We start from the raw sequence: 26,989 nt of genomic DNA, 5'->3' as shown, positions 1-26,989 counted from the left end.
TGGACTGTAATAGCTGAAGGTGAGGTGTTAATGTGGCCAGAACAAGGACCCAACGCACTGGACAAATTGCTCTCCATAAATTCTCCTGTTATTCACTAACGTTCCCATCTGAGTAAGTGCTTTTAGATGTGCCTGACACAGGTGTATGCATTGTATCTTGTGTTGCGTTCTGCCAATTTTATGAAGTTGTATACTGGCAGAGATTGTAAGCTCAGTTGCCAAAATGAATATAGATACACTGTAGCGGAGAGACGATCTTGCACAGCTATTCTCCACTAGAGATTCCAGTGAGGCTCAGGAACAAGGTGATGTTAAGTCCACAGGCAAGGTTTCCAGCAGGTAAAGTAATACAGCAGTATCCCCATCGCAATCCCAATAACTGGACGACACACAGTTTCAGGAGTAGTCTGACAAGCTTTATTCCACAGTTCCTTATAAAGCCCTCTCCCATGCAAGGGAGGAGGTTCTATCACTTAAGACATTATCCAATCTCTAAGTAGTAACCTCCCACAGATCTCCTCCCCTCCTCTAGCATCATAATCCCCTTATTGTGTACACAGTTTTCCCCGAGTTTTGGATGTACCCTAAATACTTGGGGTACATCCACAAATCCAACATCCCCAGATAGCTCTATTCTGGGGGACCAACATACTTAAAAATTAGCCCATTCGGATGAATGGTTCGTGAGATATGGGGTTCCAAAGATTTGACCGACCGCATGGGTAAAGTATCCGAAAACAGTTCCATGCATTTTGGCCCTGCGGTCGGTCACAAACAAGGGAATGAAAACAGGCGAATTGCCTGTGTTATAGAGCCTGGAGAGGGTTTGAATGAATTCCCTTGTTTATGGGGCTCTTTCTACCGAACGGCGGGTCATTCGGTAGTTTCCATACGAATTTCTGGAAGTATGGAGGTCTCAGCGGTGTTTGCCTAGTCAAGTGTCCGATTTTAGTTCCAGACACTCGACGGCAAAACACCGCTGTTCGGTAGTTTAAGATGGCCGCCGCCACGTGTTTGTTTCCCGAATGGCGGCCACCCAGAGGACAAAGACCACACTGCACTGATTGCCAATTACCTGTTTGCAACATTGTTGCAAACGGTAATTGGAGGCACACTCATTCCTGGGTGGTCTGGTTGTTCGGTAGTTTCATTCCCTTGTTTTATTTGAAAGATTCTACCGAACAACTAGAGGAATACAATTCTTTACATACATTTAACTGTCATTATACCCGGATACCATGCTTTCTATACATGTACATACACATTAAACCAGCCATATGACCAAATACACTTATTCTCATACATGTCGTGGGACAGCCCGGTACCAATCCGCTACATACACACATAGCATAACTGCCTTCGTTCTTCCACACTGTGTGTGTACTAAACATAGACAAGCATTTTTTTGTTTTAATTAGGCACACATGACAAACGGATACTGAATAACACTATTACACATAGAATCTTCTTCACATTTACTTGTCCAATCTCATTCTTCTCACCAAAATTGCTTTGCCCATCTTGTCATCATTCTCCTATAATAAATTAACTATACACCTTTCTCTACTTCTGAATTTTCTGCAGAATTCCAACAGTTTAACACAATTCCAAAGGAGAAAGGAGGGACCCAACTGGGCTTTCGGATTCAATTTCAGTTCTGGGAGACTTTGCTGTATTATCCTTACATGCAACAATCCCATACAGTGTCACCATGGATGGTAGATTTGTTTCTGGAGATGTATGGACTGTGCTTTTCTCTCTTAAACATGTTTTATCATGCACTGCTCAAAGTGTTCTGAGATACATAACTCCATTTGCTATAGGCGATAACATGCGTGTTCCTCAGTCTACTGTACCAAGTGGGATTTCCAGAGGTTTTAAAGAGTTACTATAGCTCTCAATCTGACCCTTTTCTCCCTCCTTGGTGTAGCAGCATTTAGGTATCCAAATAATTCCCCTTAAAGTATCTCGGAATCTTATACTCACAAAACAGTAAAGGAAGAAATTTACTGCTGTGTTGAGGAGGGCCAGCATGTTCCCAATGTCCATAGCCAGGTGGACCCTCCAGTCTTTATTGACCGAGGACACGTACATGTGGATGATGATCACAATGGTTCTCGGGGCCCAGAGCACAGCAAAGACGGTGGTGATGGACATAAGGATGGCTGTGGTTTTTCCAATGCGGAATTTGAACCTTTTGGACTCTGTTTTCCGCCTCAGTTTACAAACTATTACAGTATTGGTAAGGAGAAAAATGGTGCAAGGGATGAAGTAAATTATGAAACAGTGGAACCATTTAAGAACACGATCCATCAATCCTGGGCTCCGGGGATCTCTCCATACATCACTCCACCAGTAGAAAGGGATTCCAGTAATAAACGAAGAGAGAAACACAATGGCAATGATCTTACGTGTACGTTCTGGGTATGAGAGCGACCGATATTGCAATGGGTGACACAGAGCCAAGTATCGATCTATGGTCAAAATTACGGTGATCCAGATAGCAGCATGGTTGGAGGAGAATTCAAGAACACTGACCATGTGTATGAAGGCGTTGGGCACCCTACGATGAAGAATGGCAGTTTGTAAAATGAATCCTACAAACACAATGAAGACCTGGGTGAGAATGTCTGAGGTGGTCAATGCCAAGAGGTAGATATAGGAAGATTTCTTGGTTTTGGATGCTAGCCTTGAGAGCACCACAGCAGTCAGAATGTTCACTGGAAGAGGAAAAAGAGAAACAAAATTTTTAAAATCCTTCTGAAATCAATGCATTACAAAGTGCTAATGTGCCAACAACACGGTATAAATCAGATCTGTTATTTGAAAAGCCATATAAACGTTTGCACCTCTTGTATCTATGTTTAAAAGTAATTTCCCAGCATGGAGCTGACCATCTACTCTTAATTTTCTTTTTTGTATTTTTAATTCAAATCATTGCAACTGTTTTAATTGGTGAAGAAACCGACATAAAGGAGGAAGTACAGAGACCGTTACAGCTCGCTCTAGTGGTTAAGTTGCCCAGAGTTCCCTGTACTATGAATTTTAATGTTTTAATATCAAATAATCTATGAATTTTTTTATATAAAATGGGATTCTTGCTGCTTAACCCCAGCATCTCATCCAGTCAGTGTTGTCCATGTTGGATGAAACGAATAACGAGAAGTTTATATTCTGCGATATCAGTCTCCGAGCGAGAGATGCCCTGGGAAGGACCTGTGAAGACCCTTTATTATACAGTTTGATATTAAACCGAGCGAAGGTGCCCGGGGACTCTCGGTAATCTAATCACTACACTGACCTGTACTGGTTAGGTTGCTTAGAATAGTCCTTTAATTCCTCCGAAACAATAATTCACAGGGATATTCCCAAAAGTGTAAATTAATGAGAATTTAAAGTGAATTAAACCAGAATAACAAAACTTGAAAATCTTCCCAAATCAGCGTGTGTTCATTCCGGCTGTTTCGGTTTAAAATGTGAAATTCAGTTTGGATTTGCTTCTGCGAATTTGACACTTTATTGAATAAGCCTGGCTGTGATACTGTACAATATCTCCAGGTCAATTCGATGAGCGCAATAAGGATTACCTTTCATCCATCAGTTTTTATACATTATAACATGCAACAACTGTATTATGGTTTATCAAGGATGGAAATTACAGGGAAATATTATGCATACACTGAGCACCATTTCATCAGCCAGCACAAAGACGGATCAAGTGTCACGTGGATGTTATCAGAATGGCAAAGTTTATTATTTTTTCATTGGTTGTACGTCCTACACTCAATTGTCACAAGCGGCTATTTTTCTGTTAAATCTGGTGTCCAAACTCTGCTTTCACATTTTCTAAGAAACACATTATTGTTTGATTAAATTGGAGCAAATTCATCCCTCCCAAGTGTCCCTATTTAGGAGGGACAGTCCCTATTTATTTTCTATCCTAATGTCCTTCTCTTCTGTCCAAATATCCCTCTTTTTCTAGGAACTCCATATTGTTGGTGTGTCTGAGTGTATAACAGAGCTCCACAGCAATAATACTCCCAGTAATGTGTCTGAGTGTATAACAGAGCTCCATGGCAATAATACTCCCAGTAATGTGTCTGAGTGTATAACAGAGCTCCATGGCAATAATACTCCCAGTAATGTGTATGAGTGTATAACAGAGCTCCACAGCAATAATACTCTCAGTAATGTGTCTAAGTGTATAACAGAGCTCCACAGCAATAACACTCCCAGTAATGTGTCTGAGTGTATAACAGAGCTCCACAGCAATAATACTCCCAATAATGTGTCTGAGTGTATAACAGAGTTCCACAGCAATAATACTCCCAATAATGTGTCTGAGTGTATAACAGAGCTCCACAGCAATAATATCCCCAGTAATGTGTCTGAGTGTATAACAGAGCTCCACAGCAATAATACTCCCAGTAATGTGCCTGTGTGTATAACAGCTCCACAGCAATAACACTCCCAGTAATGTGTCTGAGTGTATAACAGAGTTCCACAGCAATAATACTCCCAATAATGTGTCTGAGTGTATAACAGAGCTCCACAGCAATAATACTCCCAGTAATGTGCCTGTGTGTATAACAGCTCCACAGCAATAATACTCCCAGTAATGTGTCTGAGTGTATAACAGAGCTCCGCAGCAATAATACTCCCAGTAATGTGTCTGAGTGTATAACAGAGCTCCACAGCAATTATACTCCCAGTAATGTGTCTGAGTGTATAACAGAGCCCCACAGCAATAATACTCCTAGTAATGTGTCTGAGTGTATAACAGAGCTCCACATTAATAATACTCCCAGTAATGTGTCTGAGTGTATAACAGAGTTCCACAGCAATAATACTCCCAGTAATGTGCCTGAGTGTATAACAGAGCTCCACAGCAATTATACTCCCAGTAATGTGTCTGAGTGTATAACAGAGCCCCACAGCAATAATACTCCTAGTAATGTGTCTGAGTGTATAACAGAGCTCCACATTAATAATACTCCCAGTAATGTGTCTGAGTGTATAACAGAGTTCCACAGCAATAATACTCCCAGTAATGTGCCTGAGTGTATAACAGAGCTCCACAGCAATAATACTCCCAGTAATGTGTCTGAGTGTATAACAGAGCCCCACAGCAATAATACTCCCAGTAATGTGTCTGAGTGTATAACAGAGCTCCACAGCAATAATACTCCCAGTAATGTGTCTTTAACCCCTTAACGATGGGTGACGGACGAGGTCCGTCACTCAGGGGAAACCCTTAATGACAAGTGACGCGGTAAAATTAACCCCAGATCGCCGCAATTGCGGCGATCGTGGGGTTAATGGTGCTCCGGTCTGCCTCTGTATTAGAGGCAGACCGGGAGCACCGGATCGGGCTGTCCCAGTACATGTGCCCGCTTTGACAGCATGTCAGAGCGGGCACATGTGCTCAGTATACTCACCTCCGCCTCCCTGAACTTCCGGGTTCACTGTGAAGTGCAGGGAGACGGATCAGTGCTGATCCTGCCCCCTGGTGGAAAAAAAACAAAGTTAAATTAAAATCCCACCCCCCTTTACCCATTTTAATAAAAAATTAACCCCTTCCCTGCCAATTGGCAGGGATTACATTTTACTATGATCTGATTTTTTTTTTTAACCCCTGAGGGTTCTTTTTTTTTTTTAACCCCCAGGAGTTAAATTTATTTTATTAATTAATTTAAATATTTTAAAATTATAAATTTAGCTAGCTGGGGAGGGTGGAAGTTAGTGGGGAATTGGGGGATTTAGTGTTAGGCTAACTAGAGGTTAACGTTAAAAAAAGTTTTAAAATAAGCTTCAAAAAGTTAAAAAATTAAGTTAAAAAAAGTTTTAATAACGTTTAAGTAAAAAATTTATAAAAATAAACCCAAATAAAAATTAACCCCTTCCCTGCCAGTCGATCACTGCCTACAGTGATCAAAATACAGATCACAGTATTATACTGTGATCTAATTTTTTTTAACCCCTGACGATTAACTTTTATTTATTATTTAACCCTCAGGGGTTAAATTTATTTAATTAACTAATTTAAATATTGTATAATTAAATATTTTGCTAGCTGGGGTGGGTGGGAGTTATGGGAAAATGGGGAATTTACTGTTAGTGCTGCTTACTGCTAGTTAGGGGTTAGCGATAAAAAAAAAAAAAGCTTAGAAAAATGTCAATTCTGTAAAAAAAAGTTTTACGAAAGTTTAGGAAACTTTAAAAAAATGAATAAGCAAAACAAAAGTTTAAAAAAATAGTTTTAAAAAGTAAAAAAAGTTTTAAAAAGTTAAAAAATACATTTAATAACGCTCATTACCACTACACCTGGTACAAGCTAGCGGAAAAATGATCCCACGCTAAGGTTCAAAATATGCCTTTTGAAATACCCTGGGATGTCTTCTTTAAGAAATTGTATGGCTTTAAGGGGTATTTGGATTATATGGCCTGGTAAAATACTCTGAAATGGGACATGGGCACTGCATAAAAATGTAAAGTTTGAACAAAATGGAATGGCTGTGTCCCAAATGTGCCCCTCCGATGTCCACATATACATGGCAAAGGTACATACGGGGGTATTTTTATACTCAGCAGACATAGCTGAGCAACATATGAATTATTATACAGTGGTAGTACACATAAGGTTTGCAAAATATACTGTGCAAACTCACTTTGTGTGTCAAAAAGGCAGAAAAAACGCTTATTACCACTACACCTGGTACACGCTAGCGGAAAAATGATCCCACGCTAAGGTTCAAAATATGCCTTTTGAAATACCCTGGGATGTCTTCTTTAAGAAATTGTATGGTTTTATGGGGTATATGGATTATATAGCCTGGTAAAATACTCTAAAATGGGACATGGGCACAGCGTAAAAATTAAATGTTTGAAAAAAAATGGAATGGCTGTGTCCCAAATGTGCCCCTCCGATGTCCACATATACATGGCAAAGGTACATACGGGGGTATGTTTGTACTCAGCAGACATAGCTGAGCAACATATGAAGTATTATACAGTGGTAGTACACATATGGTTTGCAAAACATACTGTGCAAACTCACAGAAAAAAAAGCTTATTACCACTACACTTGGTACACGCTAGCGGAAAAATGATCCTATGCTAAGGTTCAAAATATGCCTTTTGAAATACCCTGGGATGTCTTCTTTAAGAAATGGTAGGCCTTTGTGGGGTAGTTTGAATTTAAAACCTGCAAAGATGCTTGGAAATTGCACATAGGCCCAGCGTCAAAATTCAAAGTTCGGTAAAAACTGATATGGCTTGGTCTCCTATATGCCACTGTAGCTTCACGAAATAGTGCCAAAGACATTCATTGGGGGTGTCTTTTTACTCAGAAGACTTAGCTGAGCATAATGTGGGGGTTTTGAACTTAGTGGCACATATGAAATATACAAAATGCCCAGCAAAAATGCAATCCGTTTGTAAAAAAATGCCCAAAATAATTTTTCACCAAATACTTTGGCATATATTGGTGGGAAAATGGGGGCATGCTAAGGCACAATATGCACCTTATGAGATACCCTGGAGTGTCTACTTTTACAAATGGTAGGCCTTTGTGTGGTTTTTATGAACAGTCAAACTGTTATAATACCCTAAATGGAAGCATAGGCTCATTAAATCCGTCTCTCAAAACTCTACTGTGAGTACTGAAAAGGACAGGTCTCCTGTATGGCACTGTAGCTTCACGAAATAGTGCCAAAGACATACAATGGGGGTGTCCTTTTACTCAGCAGATGTAACTGAACACAAAATAAAACTTTGTACAGGAATAGCACACACCAACTTTACAAAATACACATGAGAAGTTCTTTGTTATAAGTTTGTGTGCCAAAACCCCCCAAAAATACAATTTTACTCCAATATTTAGCAGAGGGTGGCGGTGAAATGGCTACGTAGAAAGTGTCAAAACAACCTTAGGTAAATAGCCTGTGGTGTCTACTTTATTTAAATATATACTTTTGTGTGGCAATTTTGTTTTCTTTTATGGCTATTAAGCCAACTTTAATCGCTCCACATTAAAAGTTTATTTTACTCCTTGTGCTTTGTGACCTGTAACTACCAAAAAAAACTTAAAATCCCAGACACAAAATATATTCTGTAAATCAGAATAACTAAATGAATTTATTTTTAATTACTTTCCTTAACCTGCACTAACTGTGCACACATTATTATTGCAAAAACTGTAAAATAAAATAAAAATGTTTCTTTTTTTTTTGCATTTTTCTGTATTTTTTAATAATAAATAAGCATTTATGTAAATATATGTTACATCAAATTAAAGCCCTTTCTGTCCTTTAAAAAACGGTATATAATATGCGTCGGTGCAATAAATTAGTAAAATGCAAATTGCAGTTGAACGCAAACAGCAAAAAATGCAAAAAATGCCGTCATTAAGTGAAAGACAAGCTTCTGAAGCTCTGTCCTTAAGGGGTTAAACTACAATAAATGTGTTTAGAAATCAGTCTGTGTAAATAAGATACATTGCTCTTGTTATACATTTACATTCTTTATCATGTCATTAATAAATGTTTATAAGTAGGAGATAAAGTCACCTAAAAGGTCACCTTGAATTCCATTTAATAGGCGCATGGCACCCTTTAAATAGGCCTGTCTGATATGTTAAAAATGGCTTTAAAATAAAAGCCTAGGGGGTCAATATAAAAGCTTCTCCGAATTAAATCGAGGCCTACATTAGGCAATAATTCATCTTATTCTTAAAGATAAATTCAGATTTTTTTCTCTTTTTCTACGTTAGGATGCTACGTGCGCTTTTAATGGTCCGTGTGTTCTAATACGGGTTATGAGTCCTGTCTTGTTAGGTTTACACATTGTCCCTGTGGTGTCACACAGTGAGATAAACACGTGTCTCAGTTCTGCTCTGTAATCCAGGTCACGTCTGCTTTGCTATGGAGATATAGTGCAATGATTAGGGGAGCACTTTTACAAAGTAAACACACAGCGCGATAACCTCTGTACGCAAGCAGTTACCCATATAAAGCTGGCAAACAGCTCAACGCACAGGAACATTTGCCTAATCTAAGAACACAAGGTCTACGTGCTAAATGACCGGAGAACCCAGTGATGTCATCCGACGAGCTAAGAATTATCCCATTGGCGATAGATCCACATATAAACCGTGCCCAACCCGATTTAATTCACCAGCTGAGCATGGCATAGAAACATCATTTAAATTTGCCATCATTCATTTTTTGCTATGCTTCTTACTAAAATGCAAGATTTATGGTTAGAGGGTTACTCCAAGCATGCTGTAGAGGTTATGATGCCAAGAGCACTCTAGCCTGGTTCCCCAGTAATGGGGTAAACCCTTTGCCCCCTTACTTGGGTCCCTGCCACCCCTTACCTGGGTCCCTGCCAGCTCCTATGCCCCTTTGTTGGTTAAGCTGCAGACGTGCAGATGTTGGAAGTAGCGACTGTCAATATTCATTGGCTGAGAGTGTCAGCAGACTGATCAAAGCCATTGAAAGCAGTTCTGTGCAAGGAACTCCTGGCTGGCTAATGACACCCCTGGCAGCTAACAGGTTAATATCGATATTTGCAGCGTTTCAAAGGCCTGTTACTTCCTGGTTTGGTTAGCTCATTGGAGCTAAACTCAAGAGGCAGCATTTGCCCAGAGCACCTGCCCTGTAAGATGCATTGGGAAGCCTGTGATTGGACAGCCACAGAAAGTCTGGGCGGGCTTAGAATGGAAGCTGCAGACACAATGTCTGTATCTTTTGCAAGCTGATTTTAGATATGCCCCCAATTAAAGAAATACATAATTAAATTCATTTTTTCATTGAGGCTATATCTACTAAACAGTGGAATGTCCCTTTAAATAGGATTTACCCCAGATCTAACCCAAAACTCTTAAACTTGGCTTTATAACCTTTAACTAAAATGGGATGTCTTTCATTATCAGCATTTGTAACTCTCGTCCTAAAATCTTAAATTTGTCATAATTATCTTCAAACATACAAACAGTGTTAGGAATATAAACCTGTGGATAGAAATTGGGGGAGGGGGGAAAGTATATTTCTTACCTTCTATTCCACAGCCAAAATCATGTCCAGCAACTGCTCGTCCTTCCGCCCATGACATCACGGCTGCATTCCTAACAGTCCAATACAATGCATCTCATAGAGGCGCATTGGGGACTAAAAGTGCATGTGCGGCAGCAAGACGTCTACTAGTGATGTGTTTAGCCCTGCGATCTAAACAAGACGTATCTACTAAACAGCAGTGTTTGACATTACAGGGTTAAAGTTACGGGACCATTGCACCCAGACCACTTCACTTCATTGAGATTAAGACTAACTTGAAAATGACAGTCAGTATTAGGTCAATGGGGGCAATTAAGGGAAATATTAATTAAGATAATGAATTTCAGGAGAAATATGTACATTAAAAATAAGAGCATGTAAATTACAGAAAACGTTCGTATTATTCTATCCGGTACAAAGCCACAAGAGCTAACACTTCTTCTAAACAAATAATAGAAAATACAGACATGTACGAGTCCCCCTCCTCCCTGTGTATTTCAACTTTGTCCTCCTCACCAATTAAATGCCTTGATATCATTTAAATAAGTGATATTTTATTCTGCAATATAAAAAATTAACACACAATGACATAAACTGATTTGATTTCTATGAATACACTGAGGATTGTCATGATTTTACCTTCCCTACCTTCCATTATCTCCCGTTAATTATCTCCTGCTAATTCCAGTAGTGTTCATTTTAATTCACAAGATCTAAGATTGTCCATCCCTTCATATTCCTACCAACATTATATACTGTTTTAGGAAGACGTAGGCTGGGTGACTTTTTTAAAATAAATAACTCAGTAGAATTCAATAAACACGATTTGATCACTCTTCATGGAATGATATTATATGTGTCAGATCAACAGGTCCTAAAATAGCCAAGACGTTTCTAAATGGGAAAAAAAAATGTAATAAAATAAAACAGGATGTCTCCAGGGCCCAGCCGGAGGGTGCTTTACCACCTTCAGATCTGAGATGCTGGTCCGGAGAGGGTAATGTGTATGAAGGATATTGTGTAGCTGCATTCTGCCTGCACGTGCTAGTGATCACATCACCAAAGTATGTTTTATAGAGGGACATGTCTTGCCACAGGTTTCTCAGCCTCAGGCCTGTGCTGTGCTGACATATAAGTGGATTAGCTTTGATTACGGAGCTGGCCGAAGCTCTGAGACATCAGCAGGAATGATGACTTCAGAGGTGAGAAAGTCACTCACATTTTAAAGTGGCCAAACCCACCGGCTCTCCATCTGCCTAATGTGCTTCGCTGAAAAGAACTAGACAGAGCATCAAGCCATCTTCTCGTTCTCCGGTTCTGAAGGTCGTGGACTGGACACCACCAGGTCCTTTATGCTTTTATAATAACACAGAGGATGGGACTGAAATCTTATGGTCCACAGTTTCATGAATTATCTCCCCAGTCCCACCAGTATATAGTTGAGGAGATGGAGGCAGTTGCCCACCTGTATACTGAACACCCAAATCCTTGAACTTGGGGGGTAGATGATAGGGGAAGTGCTCTCTCTCCATCGTAAATAGAGGATTGTGGGTACCCATGCCATGTTTTAAAAAAGTGATACTTGTTCTTTTTCAGTTTGCCCACTGCTGGCAGCATGAAGATTTTCACATCTCGATCTCAAGGCATGCCAAGCTGCAAGCCCAGGATGAGCTCCTCAACTTAGCTCATGAAGTTGGTGGAAACATTCAAGGCTTAATGTGTCAAACTGTGTTTCAATAACGTACACCGCAACACCGCTGATTGTGACCCAGTATTCCTACTAGAGTACTTAAGGGTTAGCCTGTGTGAATTTAGCCATTTGCATTTAGTGACGGGCCAAGTGTTAGATTTTCTCCAACTAACCTGTAATGTACATCGCCATGGTCAAGTGTCCAAATGCAGTGTTGGTTGTATGTGGCATTATACTGAGATACGGCTTCATGGAACGGTACATCCGCATGAATTCAAGGTCCCTCTGCTATTCAAACTAGGACATTGATGTCTGTCAGTGCATCAAGGGGGGCTGTAGTTCAGATACGAAGAATCGCAAACTTCAGCCATTATTGAATTAAGGCCTTGATTTGATATCGCTGGAAACGTTTTTCAAATGATTTAATATTTTTGGATAAACCTTTAAAATATATATTTTTTAAAAAAATATTAAAATATAAAAAATATATATATTAAATATATTATAAGTATGTTTCAATATTAAAGTATGTTTCCAAATATTAAATCATTTCAAAAGCTTTTACAAAAATGTTAAATTAAGGTATAAAATGGAACCACATGTGCACCTATATATCCTGCAGGTCCTTCTCCAGTTAAAGGGAAATCTCACCAGCCTACTGTAGACACAGACAAATGGACCATTTCCGTGGTCTTCACTGCTGTGCGTGGCATTAGGACACGTACACAACATTCCACAGTCTCTGTGTTATCCAATGGGGCCCTGAAACATGCATTTAGTATAAGACGCTGTGAGATCATTATATACTATGGGCATGGAAGTTGCAAGGAATTTAGAAGTTGAAGTTCTCTTGGCATAACTCCTTCGGTGCGGTTTTCTCTGGTTCACAGTTAAAAGCCCCTGAGAGCAATTCTTACAGGTTTTAATAAGGGACGTGTTTCCTGGGTGAGGGGATAAATCATCCGGCTCATTTATTCTGTCATTTCAGCTGGGTTTTTCTACCCCCCCCCCCCTTCCGAAAACATTTTATCAGCATCTCATAAAGGAATTAGGGCTAATGAGCTAATTAGCGGGTATCGTTCACGTAATCAGCCCACAGCAATCAGCTGCACGTTACCGCAGCAATGAGGCCGGATACGATTAGAGGATAATTACTCCGGTTTTTCTCAAGTATGCTACACACAGAGAGAGAGGTAGCCAGGCTGCCCGATGCACAGATTGCGTAAACTGCAAAAATGATTGCAATAAACAGCATTGGTCCAAGCTTGAGAGTCGAGGAGCTTTCTTTATTAACACCATATCAGGTCCGTCTTAGCTGTGGGGGTGTCAGAGTTACAGATTGGGCTATTGAGCTTTATTATAGTCTAGATTGGATTTATAGTTTACAAAGGGACAAATATTTCTATTCAGTTAATTACCGACTATGCGGTTAAACAGGCAGAATGAGCAGAGATAAGAAAAGGTCGATGACCTCAGTAAATGTACATTCTAGAAATAGGAATTAAAACCCGACATATAACCCACTTACAGTAAACTTTATATATTTATTGCTCTTCCCTCTCCCCCTGCTCTCATTCTCCAGATAAGAGCAGGGGAGAGTGCGTGGAGATTCTCCATGCACTCTCCCCTGCTCTTATCCTCCACGCACTCTCCCCCTGCTCTCATTCTCCATACACTCTCCCCATACTCTCATTCTCCATGCACTCTCCCCCTACTCTCATTCTCCATACACTCTCCCCATACTCTCATTCTCCATACACTCTCCCCCTGCTCTCATTCTCCACGCACTCTCCCCTTGCTCTCATTCTCCATACACTCTCCCCTTGCTCTCATTCTCCATACACTCTCCCCCTGCTCTCATTCTCCATTGTACACTCTCCCCATACTCTCATTCTCCATGCACTCTCCCCCTGCTCTCATTCTCCATACACTCTCCCCATACTCTCATTCTCCATGCACTCTCCCCCTGCTCTCATTCTCCATGCACTCTCCCCCTGCTCTCATTCTCCGCGCACTCTCCCTTTGCTCTCATTCTCCACGCACTCTCCCCCTGCTCTCATTCTCCACGCACTCTCCCCTTGCTCTCATTCTCCACGCACTCTCCCCCTGCTCTCATTCTCCATGCACTCTCCCCCTGCTCTCATTCTCCCCCACTCTCCCCTTGCTCTCATTCTCCACGCACTCTCCCCCTGCTCTCATTCTCCACGCACTCTCCCCCTGCTCTCATTCTCCAGATAAGAGCAGGGGAGAGTGCGTGGAGATTCTCCACGCACTCTCCCTGCTCTCATTCTCCACGCACTCTCCCCCTGCTCTCATTCTCCACGCACTCTCCCCCTGCTCTCATTCTCCATACACTCTCCCCCTGCTCTCATTCTCCATGCACTCTCCCCTTGCTCTCATTCTACACGCACTCTCCCCCTGCTCTCATTCTCCACGCACTCTCCCCCTGCTCTCATTCTCCAGATAAGAGCAGGGGAGAGTGCGTGGAGATTCTCCACGCACTCTCCCTGCTCTTATCCTCCACGCACTCTCCCCTTGCTCTCATTCTCCACGCACTCTCCCCCTGCTCTCATTCTCCATACACTCTCCCCCTGCTCTCATTCTCCATGCACTCTCCCCCTGCTATCATTCTCCATGCACTCTCCCCCTGCTATCATTCTCCACGCACTCTCCCCTTGCTCTCATTCTCCACGCACTCTCCCCCTGCTCTCATTCTCCATACACTCTCCCCCTGCTCTCATTCTCCATGCACTCTCCCCCTGCTATCATTCTCCATGCACTCTCCCCCGCTCTCATTCTCCATACACTCTCCCCCTGCTCTCATTCTCCATACACTCTCCCCCTGCTCTCATTCTCCACGCACTCTCCCCTTGCTCTCATTCTCCATACACTCTCCCCTTGCTCTCATTCTCCATACACTCTCCCCCTGCTCTCATTCTCCATTGTACACTCTCCCCATACTCTCATTCTCCATGCACTCTCCCCCTGCTCTCATTCTCCATACACTCTCCCCATACTCTCATTCTCCATGCACTCTCCCCCTGCTCTCATTCTCCACGCACTCTCCCCCTGCTCTCATTCTCCGCGCACTCTCCCTTTGCTCTCATTCTCCACGCACTCTCCCCCTGCTCTCATTCTCCACGCACTCTCCCCTTGCTCTCATTCTCCACGCACTCTCCCCCTGCTCTCATTCTCCATGCACTCTCCCCCTGCTCTCATTCTCCCCCACTCTCCCCTTGCTCTCATTCTCCACGCACTCTCCCCCTGCTCTCATTCTCCACGCACTCTCCCCCTGCTCTCATTCTCCAGATAAGAGCAGGGGAGAGTGCGTGGAGATTCTCCACGCACTCTCCCTGCTCTCATTCTCCACGCACTCTCCCCCTGCTCTCATTCTCCACGCACTCTCCCCCTGCTCTCATTCTCCATACACTCTCCCCCTGCTCTCATTCTCCATGCACTCTCCCCTTGCTCTCATTCTACACGCACTCTCCCCCTGCTCTCATTCTCCGCGCACTCTCCCTTTGCTCTCATTCTCCACGCACTCTCCCCCTGCTCTCATTCTCCACGCACTCTCCCCTTGCTCTCATTCTCCACGCACTCTCCCCCTGCTCTCATTCTCCATGCACTCTCCTCCTGCTCTCATTCTCCCCCACTCTCCCCTTGCTCTCATTCTCCACGCACTCTCCCCCTGCTCTCATTCTCCACGCACTCTCCCCCTGCTCTCATTCTCCAGATAAGAGCAGGGGAGAGTGCGTGGAGATTCTCCACGCACTCTCCCTGCTCTCATTCTCCACGCACTCTCCCCCTGCTCTCATTCTCCACGCACTCTCCCCCTGCTCTCATTCTCCATACACTCTCACCCTGCTCTCATTCTCCATGCACTCTCCCCTTGCTCTCATTCTACACGCACTCTCCCCCTGCTCTCATTCTCCACGCACTCTCCCCCTGCTCTCATTCTCCAGATAAGAGCAGGGGAGAGTGCGTGGAGATTCTCCACGCACTCTCCCTGCTCTCATTCTCCACGCACTCTCCCCCTGCTCTCATTCTCCACGCACTCTCCCCCTGCTCTCATTCTCCATACACTCTCACCCTGCTCTCATTCTCCATGCACTCTCCCCCTGCTATCATTCTCCATGCACTCTCCCCCTGCTCTCATTCTCCATACACTCTCCCCCTGCTCTCATTCTCCATACACTCTCCCCCTGCTCTCATTCTCCACGCACTCTCCCCTTGCTCTCATTCTCCATACACTCTCCCCTTGCTCTCATTCTCCATACACTCTCCCCCTGCTCTCATTCTCCATTGTACACTCTCCCCATACTCTCATTCTCCATGCACTCTCCCCCTGCTCTCATTCTCCATACACTCTCCCCATACTCTCATTCTCCATGCACTCTCCCCCTGCTCTCATTCTCCACGCACTCTCCCCCTGCTCTCATTCTCCGCGCACTCTCCCTTTGCTCTCATTCTCCACGCACTCTCCCCCTGCTCTCATTCTCCACGCACTCTCCCCTTGCTCTCATTCTCCACGCACTCTCCCCCTGCTCTCATTCTCCATGCACTCTCCCCCTGCTCTCATTCTCCCCCACTCTCCCCTTGCTCTCATTCTCCACGCACTCTCCCCCTGCTCTCATTCTCCACGCACTCTCCCCCTGCTCTCATTCTCCAGATAAGAGCAGGGGAGAGTGCGTGGAGATTCTCCACGCACTCTCCCTGCTCTCATTCTCCACGCACTCTCCCCCTGCTCTCATTCTCCACGCACTCTCCCCCTGCTCTCATTCTCCATACACTCTCCCCCTGCTCTCATTCTCCATGCACTCTCCCCTTGCTCTCATTCTACACGCACTCTCCCCCTGCTCTCATTCTCCGCGCACTCTCCCTTTGCTCTCATTCTCCACGCACTCTCCCCCTGCTCTCATTCTCCACGCACTCTCCCCTTGCTCTCATTCTCCACGCACTCTCCCCCTGCTCTCATTCTCCATGCACTCTCCTCCTGCTCTCATTCTCCCCCACTCTCCCCTTGCTCTCATTCTCCACGCACTCTCCCCCTGCTCTCATTCTCCACGCACTCTCCCCCTGCTCTCATTCTCCAGATAAGAGCAGGGGAGAGTGCGTGGAGATTCTCCACGCACTCTCCCTGCTCTCATTCTCCACGCACTCTCCCCCTGCTCTCATTCTCCACGCACTCTCCCCCTGCTCTCATTCTCCATACACTCTCACCCTGCTCTCATTCTCCATGCACTCTCCCCTTGCTCTCATTCTACACGCACTCTCCCCCTGCTCTCATTCTCCACGCACTCTCCCCCTGCTCTCATTCTCCAGATAAGAGCAGGGGAGAGTGCGTGGAGATTCTCCACGCACTCTCCCTGCTCTTATCCTCCACGCACTCTCCCCTTGCTCTCATTCTCCACGCACTCTCCCCCTGCTCTCATTCTCCATACACTCTCCCCCTGCTCTCATTCTCCATGCACTCTCCCCCTGCTATCATTCTCCATGCACTCTCCCCCTGCTATCATTCTCCACGCACTCTCCCCTTGCTCTCATTCTCCACGCACTCTCCCCTGCTCTCATTCTCCATACACTCTCCCCCTGCTCTCATTCTCCATGCACTCTCCCCCTGCTATCATTCTCCATGCACTCTCCCCCTGCTCTCATTCTCCATACACTCTCCCCCTGCTCTCATTCTCCATACACTCTCCCCCTGCTCTCATTCTCCACGCACTCTCCCCTTGCTCTCATTCTCCATACACTCTCCCCTTGCTCTCATTCTCCATACACTCTCCCCCTGCTCTCATTCTCCATTGTACACTCTCCCCATACTCTCATTCTCCATGCACTCTCCCCCTGCTCTCATTCTCCATACACTCTCCCCATACTCTCATTCTCCATGCACTCTCCCCCTGCTCTCATTCTCCACGCACTCTCCCCCTGCTCTCATTCTCCGCGCACTCTCCCTTTGCTCTCATTCTCCACGCACTCTCCCCCTGCTCTCATTCTCCACGCACTCTCCCCTTGCTCTCATTCTCCACGCACTCTCCCCCTGCTCTCATTCTCCATGCACTCTCCCCCTGCTCTCATTCTCCCCCACTCTCCCCTTGCTCTCATTCTCCACGCACTCTCCCCCTGCTCTCATTCTCCACGCACTCTCCCCCTGCTCTCATTCTCCAGATAAGAGCAGGGGAGAGTGCGTGGAGATTCTCCACGCACTCTCCCTGCTCTCATTCTCCACGCACTCTCCCCCTGCTCTCATTCTCCACGCACTCTCCCCCTGCTCTCATTCTCCATACACTCTCCCCCTGCTCTCATTCTCCATGCACTCTCCCCTTGCTCTCATTCTACACGCACTCTCCCCCTGCTCTCATTCTCCACGCACTCTCCCCCTGCTCTCATTCTCCAGATAAGAGCAGGGGAGAGTGCGTGGAGATTCTCCACGCACTCTCCCTGCTCTTATCCTCCACGCACTCTCCCCTTGCTCTCATTCTCCACGCACTCTCCCCCTGCTCTCATTCTCCATACACTCTCCCCCTGCTCTCATTCTCCATGCACTCTCCCCCTGCTATCATTCTCCATGCACTCTCCCCCTGCTATCATTCTCCACGCACTCTCCCCTTGCTCTCATTCTCCACGCACTCTCCCCCTGCTCTCATTCTCCATACACTCTCCCCCTGCTCTCATTCTCCATGCACTCTCCCCCTGCTATCATTCTCCATGCACTCTCCCCCTGCTCTCATTCTCCATACACTCTCCCCCTGCTCTCATTCTCCATACACTCTCCCCATACTCTCATTCTCCATGCTCTCTCCCCCTGCTCTCATTCTCCACGCACTCTCCCCCTGCTCTCATTCTCCGCGCACTCTCCCTTTGCTCTCATTCTCCACGCACTCTCCCCCTGCTCTCATTCTCCACGCACTCTCCCCTTGCTCTCATTCTCCACGCACTCTCCCCCTGCTCTCATTCTCCATGCACTCTCCCCCTGCTCTCATTCTCCCCCACTCTCCCCTTGCTCTCATTCTCCACGCACTCTCCCCCTGCTCTCATTCTCCACGCACTCTCCCCCTGCTCTCATTCTCCAGATAAGAGCAGGGGAGAGTGCGTGGAGATTCTCCACGCACTCTCCCTGCTCTTATCCTCCACGCACTCTCCCCTTGCTCTCATTCTCCACGCACTCTCCCCCTGCTCTCATTCTCCATACACTCTCCCCCTGCTCTCATTCTCCATGCACTCTCCCCTTGCTCTCATTCTACACGCACTCTCCCCCTGCTCTCATTCTCCACGCACTCTCCCCCTGCTCTCATTCTCCAGATAAGAGCAGGGGAGAGTGCGTGGAGATTCTCCACGCACTCTCCCTGCTCTTATCCTCCACGCACTCTCCCCTTGCTCTCATTCTCCACGCACTCTCCCCCTGCTCTCATTCTCCATACACTCTCCCCCTGCTCTCATTCTCCATGCACTCTCCCCCTGCTATCATTCTCCATGCACTCTCCCCCTGCTATCATTCTCCACGCACTCTCCCCTTGCTCTCATTCTCCACGCACTCTCCCCCTGCTCTCATTCTCCATACACTCTCCCCCTGCTCTCATTCTCCATGCACTCTCCCCCTGCTATCATTCTCCATGCACTCTCCCCCTGCTCTCATTCTCCATACACTCTCCCCCTGCTCTCATTCTCCATGCACTCTCCCCATACTATCATTCTCCATGCACTATCCCCCTGCTCTCACTCTCCATGCACTCTCCCCTGCTCTCATTTTCCACGCACTCTCCCCATACTCTCATTCTCCATGCACTCTCCCATTGCTCTCATTTTCCATGCACTCCCCATACTCTCATTCTCAACGCACTCTCCCCCTGCTCTCCTTCTCCATGCACTCTCCCCCTGCTCTCATTCTCCATGCACTCTCCCCCTGCTCTCATTTTCCATGCACTCTCCTCCCCTGCTCTCATTTTCCATGCACTCTCCCCCTGCTCTCATTCTCCACGCACTCTCCCCATACTCTCATTCTCGACGCACTCTCCCCCTGCTCTCATTCTCCATGCACTCTCCCCCTGCTCTCATTCTCCACGCACTCTCCCCCTGCTCTCATTCTCCATACACTCTCCCCCTGCTCTCATTCTCCACGAACTCTCCCCCTGCTCTCATTCTCCACGAACTCTCCCCCTGCTCTCATTCTCCACGAACTCTCCCCCTGCTCTCATTCTCCATGCACTGTCCCCCTGCTCTCATTCTCTACGCACTCTCCCCCTGCTCTCATTCTCTACGCACTCCCCATACTCTCATTCTCCATGCACTCTCCCCTTGCTCTCATTCTCCATGCACTCTCCCCCTGCTCTCATTCTCCATGCACTCCCCATACTCTCATTCTCCATGCACTCTCCCCTTGCTCTCATTCTCCATGCACTCTCCCCTGCTCTCATTCTCCATGCACTCTCCCCTGCTCTCATTCTCCACGCACTCTCCCCCTGCTCTCATTTTCCACGCACTCTCCCCCTGCTCTCATTTTCCATGCACTCTCCCCCTGCTCTCATTCTCCACGCACTCTCCCCTTGCTCTCATTCTCCACGCACTTTCACCCTGCTCTCATTCTCCACACCCTCTCCCCCTGCTCTCATTCTCCATTTACTCTCCTTGCTCTCATTCTCCACACACTCTCCCATTGCTCTCATTCTCCATGCACTATCCCCCTGCTCTCACTCTCCATGCACTCTCCTCCTGCTCTCATTCTCCACGCACTCTCCCCCTGCACGCACTCTCCACGCACTCTCCCCCTGCTCTCATTCTCCACGCACTCGCCCATTGCTCTCATTCTCCATGCACTTTCCCCCTGCTCTCATTCTCCACACCCTCTCCCCCTGCTCTCATTCTCCATTTACTCTCCTTGCTCTCATTCTCCAACCACTCTCCCCCTGCTCTCACTCTCCACGCACTCTCCCCTTGCTCTCATTTTCCATGTACTCTCCCCCTGCTCTCATTCTCCACGCACTCTCCCCCTGCTCTCATTCTACACGCACTCTCCCCCTGCTCTCATTCTCCACGCACTCTCCCCCTGCTCTCATTCTCCATGCACTCTCCCCATGCTCTTATTTTCCATGCACTCTCCCCCTGCTCTCATTCTCCACGCCCTCTCCCCTTGCTCTCATTCTCCATGCACTCTCCCCCTGCTCTTATTTTCCATGCACTCTCCCCCTGCTCTCATTCTCCACGCACTCTCCCCCTGCTCTCATTCTCCATGCACTCTCCCCATGCTCTTATTTTCCATGCACTCTCCCCCTGCTCTCATTCTCCACGCCCTCTCCCCTTGCTCTCATTCTCCATGCACTCTCCCCGCTCTTATTTTCCATGCACTCTCCCCTTGCTCTCATTCTCCATGCACTCTCCCCCTGCTCTTATTTTCCATGCACTCTCCCCCTGCTCTCATTCTCCACGCCCTCTCCCCTTGCTCTCATTCTCCATGCACTCTCCCCCTGCTCTCATTCTCCATACACTCTCCCCCTGCTCTCATTCTCCATGCACTCTCCCCCTGCTCTCATTCTCCATACACTCTCCCCCTGTTCTGGAGTTTAGCAAAACTGCACAGGATCTCACTAGTGAGAAAACACTAAAGTTTCCTGGGCCTCAGCTTAGTGGGATATTTGAATACTTTGAGTGATTTAGTGAAGTTGTTCCAGTCATCATCAGAATTAACCTAGCACAAACACACAAACACACAAACTGCTGCACCACCAAAAAAACAACAACCTGGAAATCAATCTTCTACATTTTGAAAGCATAATAATGATTATCTAATTACACCGGCCTTTTATCATCCTAAGAGGTAGCAAAGTGCATTCTCCTGAAAGTATACAGATCCTGTACTGACAAGAAGATATTTCTAGTAACCACTCAACAGTAGTCATTGTATGACATTACGATGAAAAGACCAGCTGATCTGTGAATCTGAGTCTTGAACATGATCTAGTTGGCACATTAACCAAACGAGCTATCACACCTCCAGAATGCTTTATTTCACTGACGTCCCGTACAGTCAGACTCAGCCGTTCAGGCGGGGTCTACACTCCCGATATATCTGTAATAGTGAGCGCCTATAACAAAACCCCTTTTTTCTACACTCCCTATGTGTCTGTCACTGACTCCAGGATGCATGCGCGATGGACTGATTGCATTTCCCCTAAAATCAGTTTGCGCTCGCTGTGATGCTTGGAAAGCTATGCATTATGGGTGCTTGATTATTACCGGAAAACATTATAAGCCTTAATAATTAATAATTAGAACCTGATGAGCGTTTAGCAATTTGCCTCATTTTAGCTGTGTGTTTGCGCACAGAGATTCCTGTTTATTCTGGGTTAATCTGTTTTGCAATTCTAATAACCAAGCAAATAACAGGAAGTTTTAGTAAATGCTTTTAAATCCAGATATGTTAATGAAACCAAACAGTTACTTGAATAAGCGACAAAAATGTTTTGGTTATTCTTAACCCCTTCTTCACAACCAGGCAGAACCTTTTGTTTGAAAAAGTATTAGCATAACAATATTCTTTTAAAAATGGGATGCGTTGCTAGCACATAAACATATAAAAGAACGGCAATTTGTGTATCCATTGCTTTTAAAACAGAGACAATTTTTTATCATTTATCCTTTATAAACGTTTTGGGGAAGGAAATCTTTAGACAATGTACAATACTCGTTATCTCGCTATATTGAAAAAATAATCTGAAATGGCAATATAAAATACAGGATGGTAAGACAAAAATAGATAAATAAAAATGGCCAAATAGCCTTCTAATAGGTATTTGTAAGGACCTGATGACACTAGTAGCAGTACAGCTTGCGAAATATAGCAACTCCCTCTAATTAATTCAAGGAATTGAAGGGGCGATTTTATAGAAATCTAAATTGTGGAACAAATATTTTTGTTAGGCATGCATAGCAAAACTTTTTATAAATATTGTATTAAAGAATTAACAAAATACTCCTTGCTGTGATTCTGCATTTTTGTTTTCATTCATACCCAAAGGTGCCATCAAATAAACTGCTCTTAAAGGGACACTATAGGCACCCAGAGCACTTCAGCTGATTGAAGTGGTCTAGGTGCTTTGTCACAGGCCCCAAATCCTGCAATAGCAATTATTGTAGTTTTTTTTATAATTGCAATAATTAGTAACAATTTTGTTTTCCGGGCACTTTAGTTTCCCTTTAATGATAAAGAACTGTTTATTAGTCCATACGGACGACTTCCATCACACGCTCAGAAAGCGAACTACTTTTTTACTAATTTCATAAACCCCTGGAAATTGCTTTAGGTTGGGTTGGGTATCCTGTGGGGTGCAAAGCTCCTACAGCTTTTCATGGTAGTGTAGCTATATGAGATAAGGCTATGTACTAGATGAACATCAATCTGTAATTTCCCAAGTATTTAATACGACATAATTAACCTAAAACACATAAAACTGGTATTGATATAATATATAAGTAGATAGAGCTCATTCTGGAACAAATAAGGGCAAATTCCATTAAAAGTCAAGTTTTTATACTTCTAAGGTCAATAAAACGATTACCATTAAGTTAGGCAATAATAACATAATATTAAATATTTTGATATTATTAATGAAAGCTAACGCTTTATGTTAAAACCGATGGATTGTGTATATTTTGGATTTCAGTTTAGATGGCATTGAGCTATGGGTAACATCCATAATGTTATACACTAAACTTGTGAAAATTGACAAAATCATTTTAGGCAACAACACACAAACTGGAGCAATTCTGCCACATACTATCCCTTTATAAATTCTTAGTCCGGGTTAGTGATTAACCCTGATGGTCCACAACCTCCGAGATGCCAAGAATTACTAGTGACTGAGCTCGAACGTCAAGAATTCAGAAGTTTGCGAATAGTAGAGACTGGTAGTAGAGGAGACACTGGTGGCAGCTAGTTTGAGAAGGCCCCTTTTAATTCTAGTAATAATATTCTCTTTGACTATTTATTGAGTTGAATTCGCTGTAGAAATGTTAGCACAATGGAAAAGATTCGTAATTGTAGACTGAACATGAAAGACTTGATTGTTCTTTTACAAATATAGAGTTTTGGCCTCCCGTGGGTTCTCTCCCCTCCAAGCCAATGTCGCTTTCCTCTTCTTGGTCTGAAGAGTTTTGCCTAGAACCATCCTCAGCTATTCCCTCTACTGTCCTCGTTTTCATGTTCTGGTCATTTACACTAGGAGGGTTATTCACTAGAGTGAGAATTCTGGAAAATGTCTCTCAGTCAGCTTTGCTTTCAGTCTGGTTTCTTTGGCCTTTAATATATATAAAAAAAAAATCCCAGTAAATTCTCTCTTTAGTGAATAACCCTGGAAGTTTCACGTTATAGAGTCCCAATCTCAGCTCACCTTCAGAAGCAATGATTTACAATTCTCAATAGATGGCACACTCCCCCAGTTAATCTACCACCTGGGTCAAACTGAACGAGATGCTACAGCTACATGCATGACTAAAGACCACATTCAAAGTACCGCCATACCGTAATTCTCTCCTCTATTCCGTGCTTGCAGGACGGATCCCTTTAGATACCTGGGAAGGTCTCATATCAAGACTTAAAGATGGATTCTAAATAAAAATAAACAGCTGGGAGCAGATTAGCTGCTAGATCAGCTCTGGCAGAAACTTAGTCAACAGACAATATTCTCCCCTTGTATCAAGTCATTATCAACGTTCATGACAACAAGCAGATGGGCAGATTAACTGCTACGATTCATGATAGATTGATATCATTCCACTCTGGATTCAATAGCTAGATCACACAAACACTGCAAACTTTCCTTCAACCCTTTCTGCTTCTTCCTGTACCCCAAAAGACTATAATTTGCTGTTCCAGACTATGTTTCCCCTTTCACCCCACTCCCCTATGTGTGTGCCAGCCAGCACCACTCTTTCCCTTGCCCATTGGCCGCTTCAGAGAGCTGGAGTAATCAGACACCGCCAGCAGGAGTTTCCTCTACGTGCCCTGGGACTCCAGCTCGACCATAGTCAGCGCCCAGCCCCGGTCATGTTTGTCCCTTAGTTTCGAATCCTTTCCAACACATAAGCATGGAGCTTTTTGGAGGGAACCTACAATCCATTACAGCTAGAGCTCCTGTTAAAAGACTGGGAATTGGCACCCGCCGCAAGGAATTATTTTTGGTTAAAACCTTTGTAGCGGCCGGCTAAAACTTTAGCCTGGTGGCATCTGGACAATACCCCATGGATTCGAGCGCTATTTTCACTGAATGGGCACACAGATCAGACCTTCCCAGAATCATATAATATATCCACAATGTTGTTTGATGGATATTTTAGCTTTTTTTTTCCATGTTGCGCTCTCTGTATCAAGGAGATAATTAGTTTAACAGAGAGCTGGCACAAATGTCTCCTAGAAAAAGAGATGCCTGGGTGGACTTACTGTATGTTGAATAGAGACCTCATGCTGGGGTTCTGTGTATATAAACCTGTGCCCATTTTCAATAAATCCAGTTGTTTTACCCTTCATCAAGTCTTGATTGATGTTATATTATAGCACTAGAAAAAGTGCAGAGGTGGGCTACAAAATTAATAAAAGGAATGGAACAGATCAGCTATGAAGAAAGGTTAACAAATTTAAACCTCTTTAGTTTAGAAAAACGTCGCCTGAGAGGGGATATGATAACATTATACAAATATATTCAGGCCAATACAAACCATTGTGTGGAAATCTATTCACAAACTTTACATAGGACACAAGGTTTGGACTGGAAGAAAGAAGATTTAATCTAAGGCAAAGGAAAAGTTTTTTTTTACTGTAAGAACAATAAGAATATGGAATTCTCTGCCTGAAGAAGTGGTTTTATCAGAGTCCATACAGATGTTCAAACAGCTACTAGATGCATACTTGCAAAAACAGAATATTCAAGGATATAATCTTTCAATGTAGGGTAATAACTGGTTGATCCAAGGATAAATCTGACTGCCATTCTGGGGTCAAGAAGGAATTTTTTTCCTAGTTTGTTGCAAAATTGGAAGCACTTCAGACTGGGGTTTTTGCCTTCTTTTGGATCAACAGCAAATAACAAATGTGAGGAAGGCTGAACTTGATGGACGCAAGTCTCTTTTCAGCTATCTAACTATGTAACTATGTAACTGTGTTTGGGTAAGGGAGAGCTATAATCACTTATCGCCTTGTGGGATTTGGGAATTATCTACAACGGAGGTACAATTTTGGGTTCAGGAGCTGCGTTACAGAATTTGAAAATATTACAACTATAGCAATGGCACTACAATTTTGCTTGTATAGGTCTATACATTTATTTCACTGTGATGTGTTTTTTTCCCCAATATGTTTATTTTCATCTTTTTAACTTCCGCTCTGTGTTAGGTAACAATGTATTGCTCATCTAGTTCTCAAAGCCGGTTGGTGTTTTTGAGATGGTGTTACCATATGACTGTTTACATGTGTTAGTTCTTTACAAGGAGAATTTACCTGGGAGCCCAAAGCAGAGCAGAACACTGTAATATATAATAGGAATAATCCCCAGCACGCACGGGGAGCGCTCGGAATCGTCCCCTGGCTTTCCATTCCCTACTGGGGGAAATTCGCTGACGTTCTGCGGAAGGATCATTTTCATCCGGCATCAGAAATGTCCAACTGGAAAGACATAAAATTAGGAATGTTATGTATTGGGTAAAAAAACAAACAACAAACCATGATAGCATGATTTTGGCATAGATATTTTCATTAAAAAACATTTACCAGAATTTTACTGTATCTCCTATACCGATTTTTTTTCTTTTCTTTTTAATTCTTTATTTTTCGTTGTGCGGGTGGGTACAGAATTTCAACAGTTTGCCACAACAGCATATACATATGCCAATACATACACGTTGGCATGATTGATCGCACATTTTAGTTATTACATTTTTAACAAGCATCTAAGCTCCAGCCTATAGTAGCAGTATTTATATAGCACAGGATAGATGTCTGACTGGTGTGCCTTAGTGTCTGTGGGTATGGTAACCGTGGATGTCTGGTTGTTCCAGAATGTGTGTGGTCTTGACTTATATGTGCGAGGGGAGTATCCCCTGTGATGGGGCTCAACTTCGTCTATGCTTGGGTTCGTGAATTTGGGGGCCCTCGCTGTGAGGCCAATAGACCAGCTAAGATTGTGTGAGGGACTTGAGGGATGTAGAATAGTAGGACCGCTCAGAAAATGTCGTTGTGTCGCATTAGAGGCTATTAGTT

At 44.3% G+C, this 26,989-nt stretch overlaps 1 protein-coding gene across 1 annotated transcript; it reads right to left on the bottom strand.

Moving 5' to 3' along the window:
- Nucleotides 1-1,842: 1,842 nt before the first annotated feature.
- Nucleotides 1,843-26,357, bottom strand: LOC134612324 (probable G-protein coupled receptor 142; the record flags this gene model as incomplete). Its single annotated transcript, XM_063456663.1, has 2 exons — nucleotides 1,843-2,720; nucleotides 26,231-26,357. Coding segments are annotated over 2 exons (1,005 nt in total), but the record flags the coding sequence as incomplete, so codon positions are not given.
- Between the last annotated feature and the right edge of the window lie 632 nt (nucleotides 26,358-26,989).

This window comes from Pelobates fuscus, chromosome 5 (assembly GCF_036172605.1).
Source record: "Pelobates fuscus isolate aPelFus1 chromosome 5, aPelFus1.pri, whole genome shotgun sequence".
NCBI classification, from domain to species: Eukaryota; Metazoa; Chordata; class Amphibia; order Anura; family Pelobatidae; genus Pelobates; species Pelobates fuscus.
This window is presented reverse-complemented; position numbering and strand designations above follow the sequence as displayed.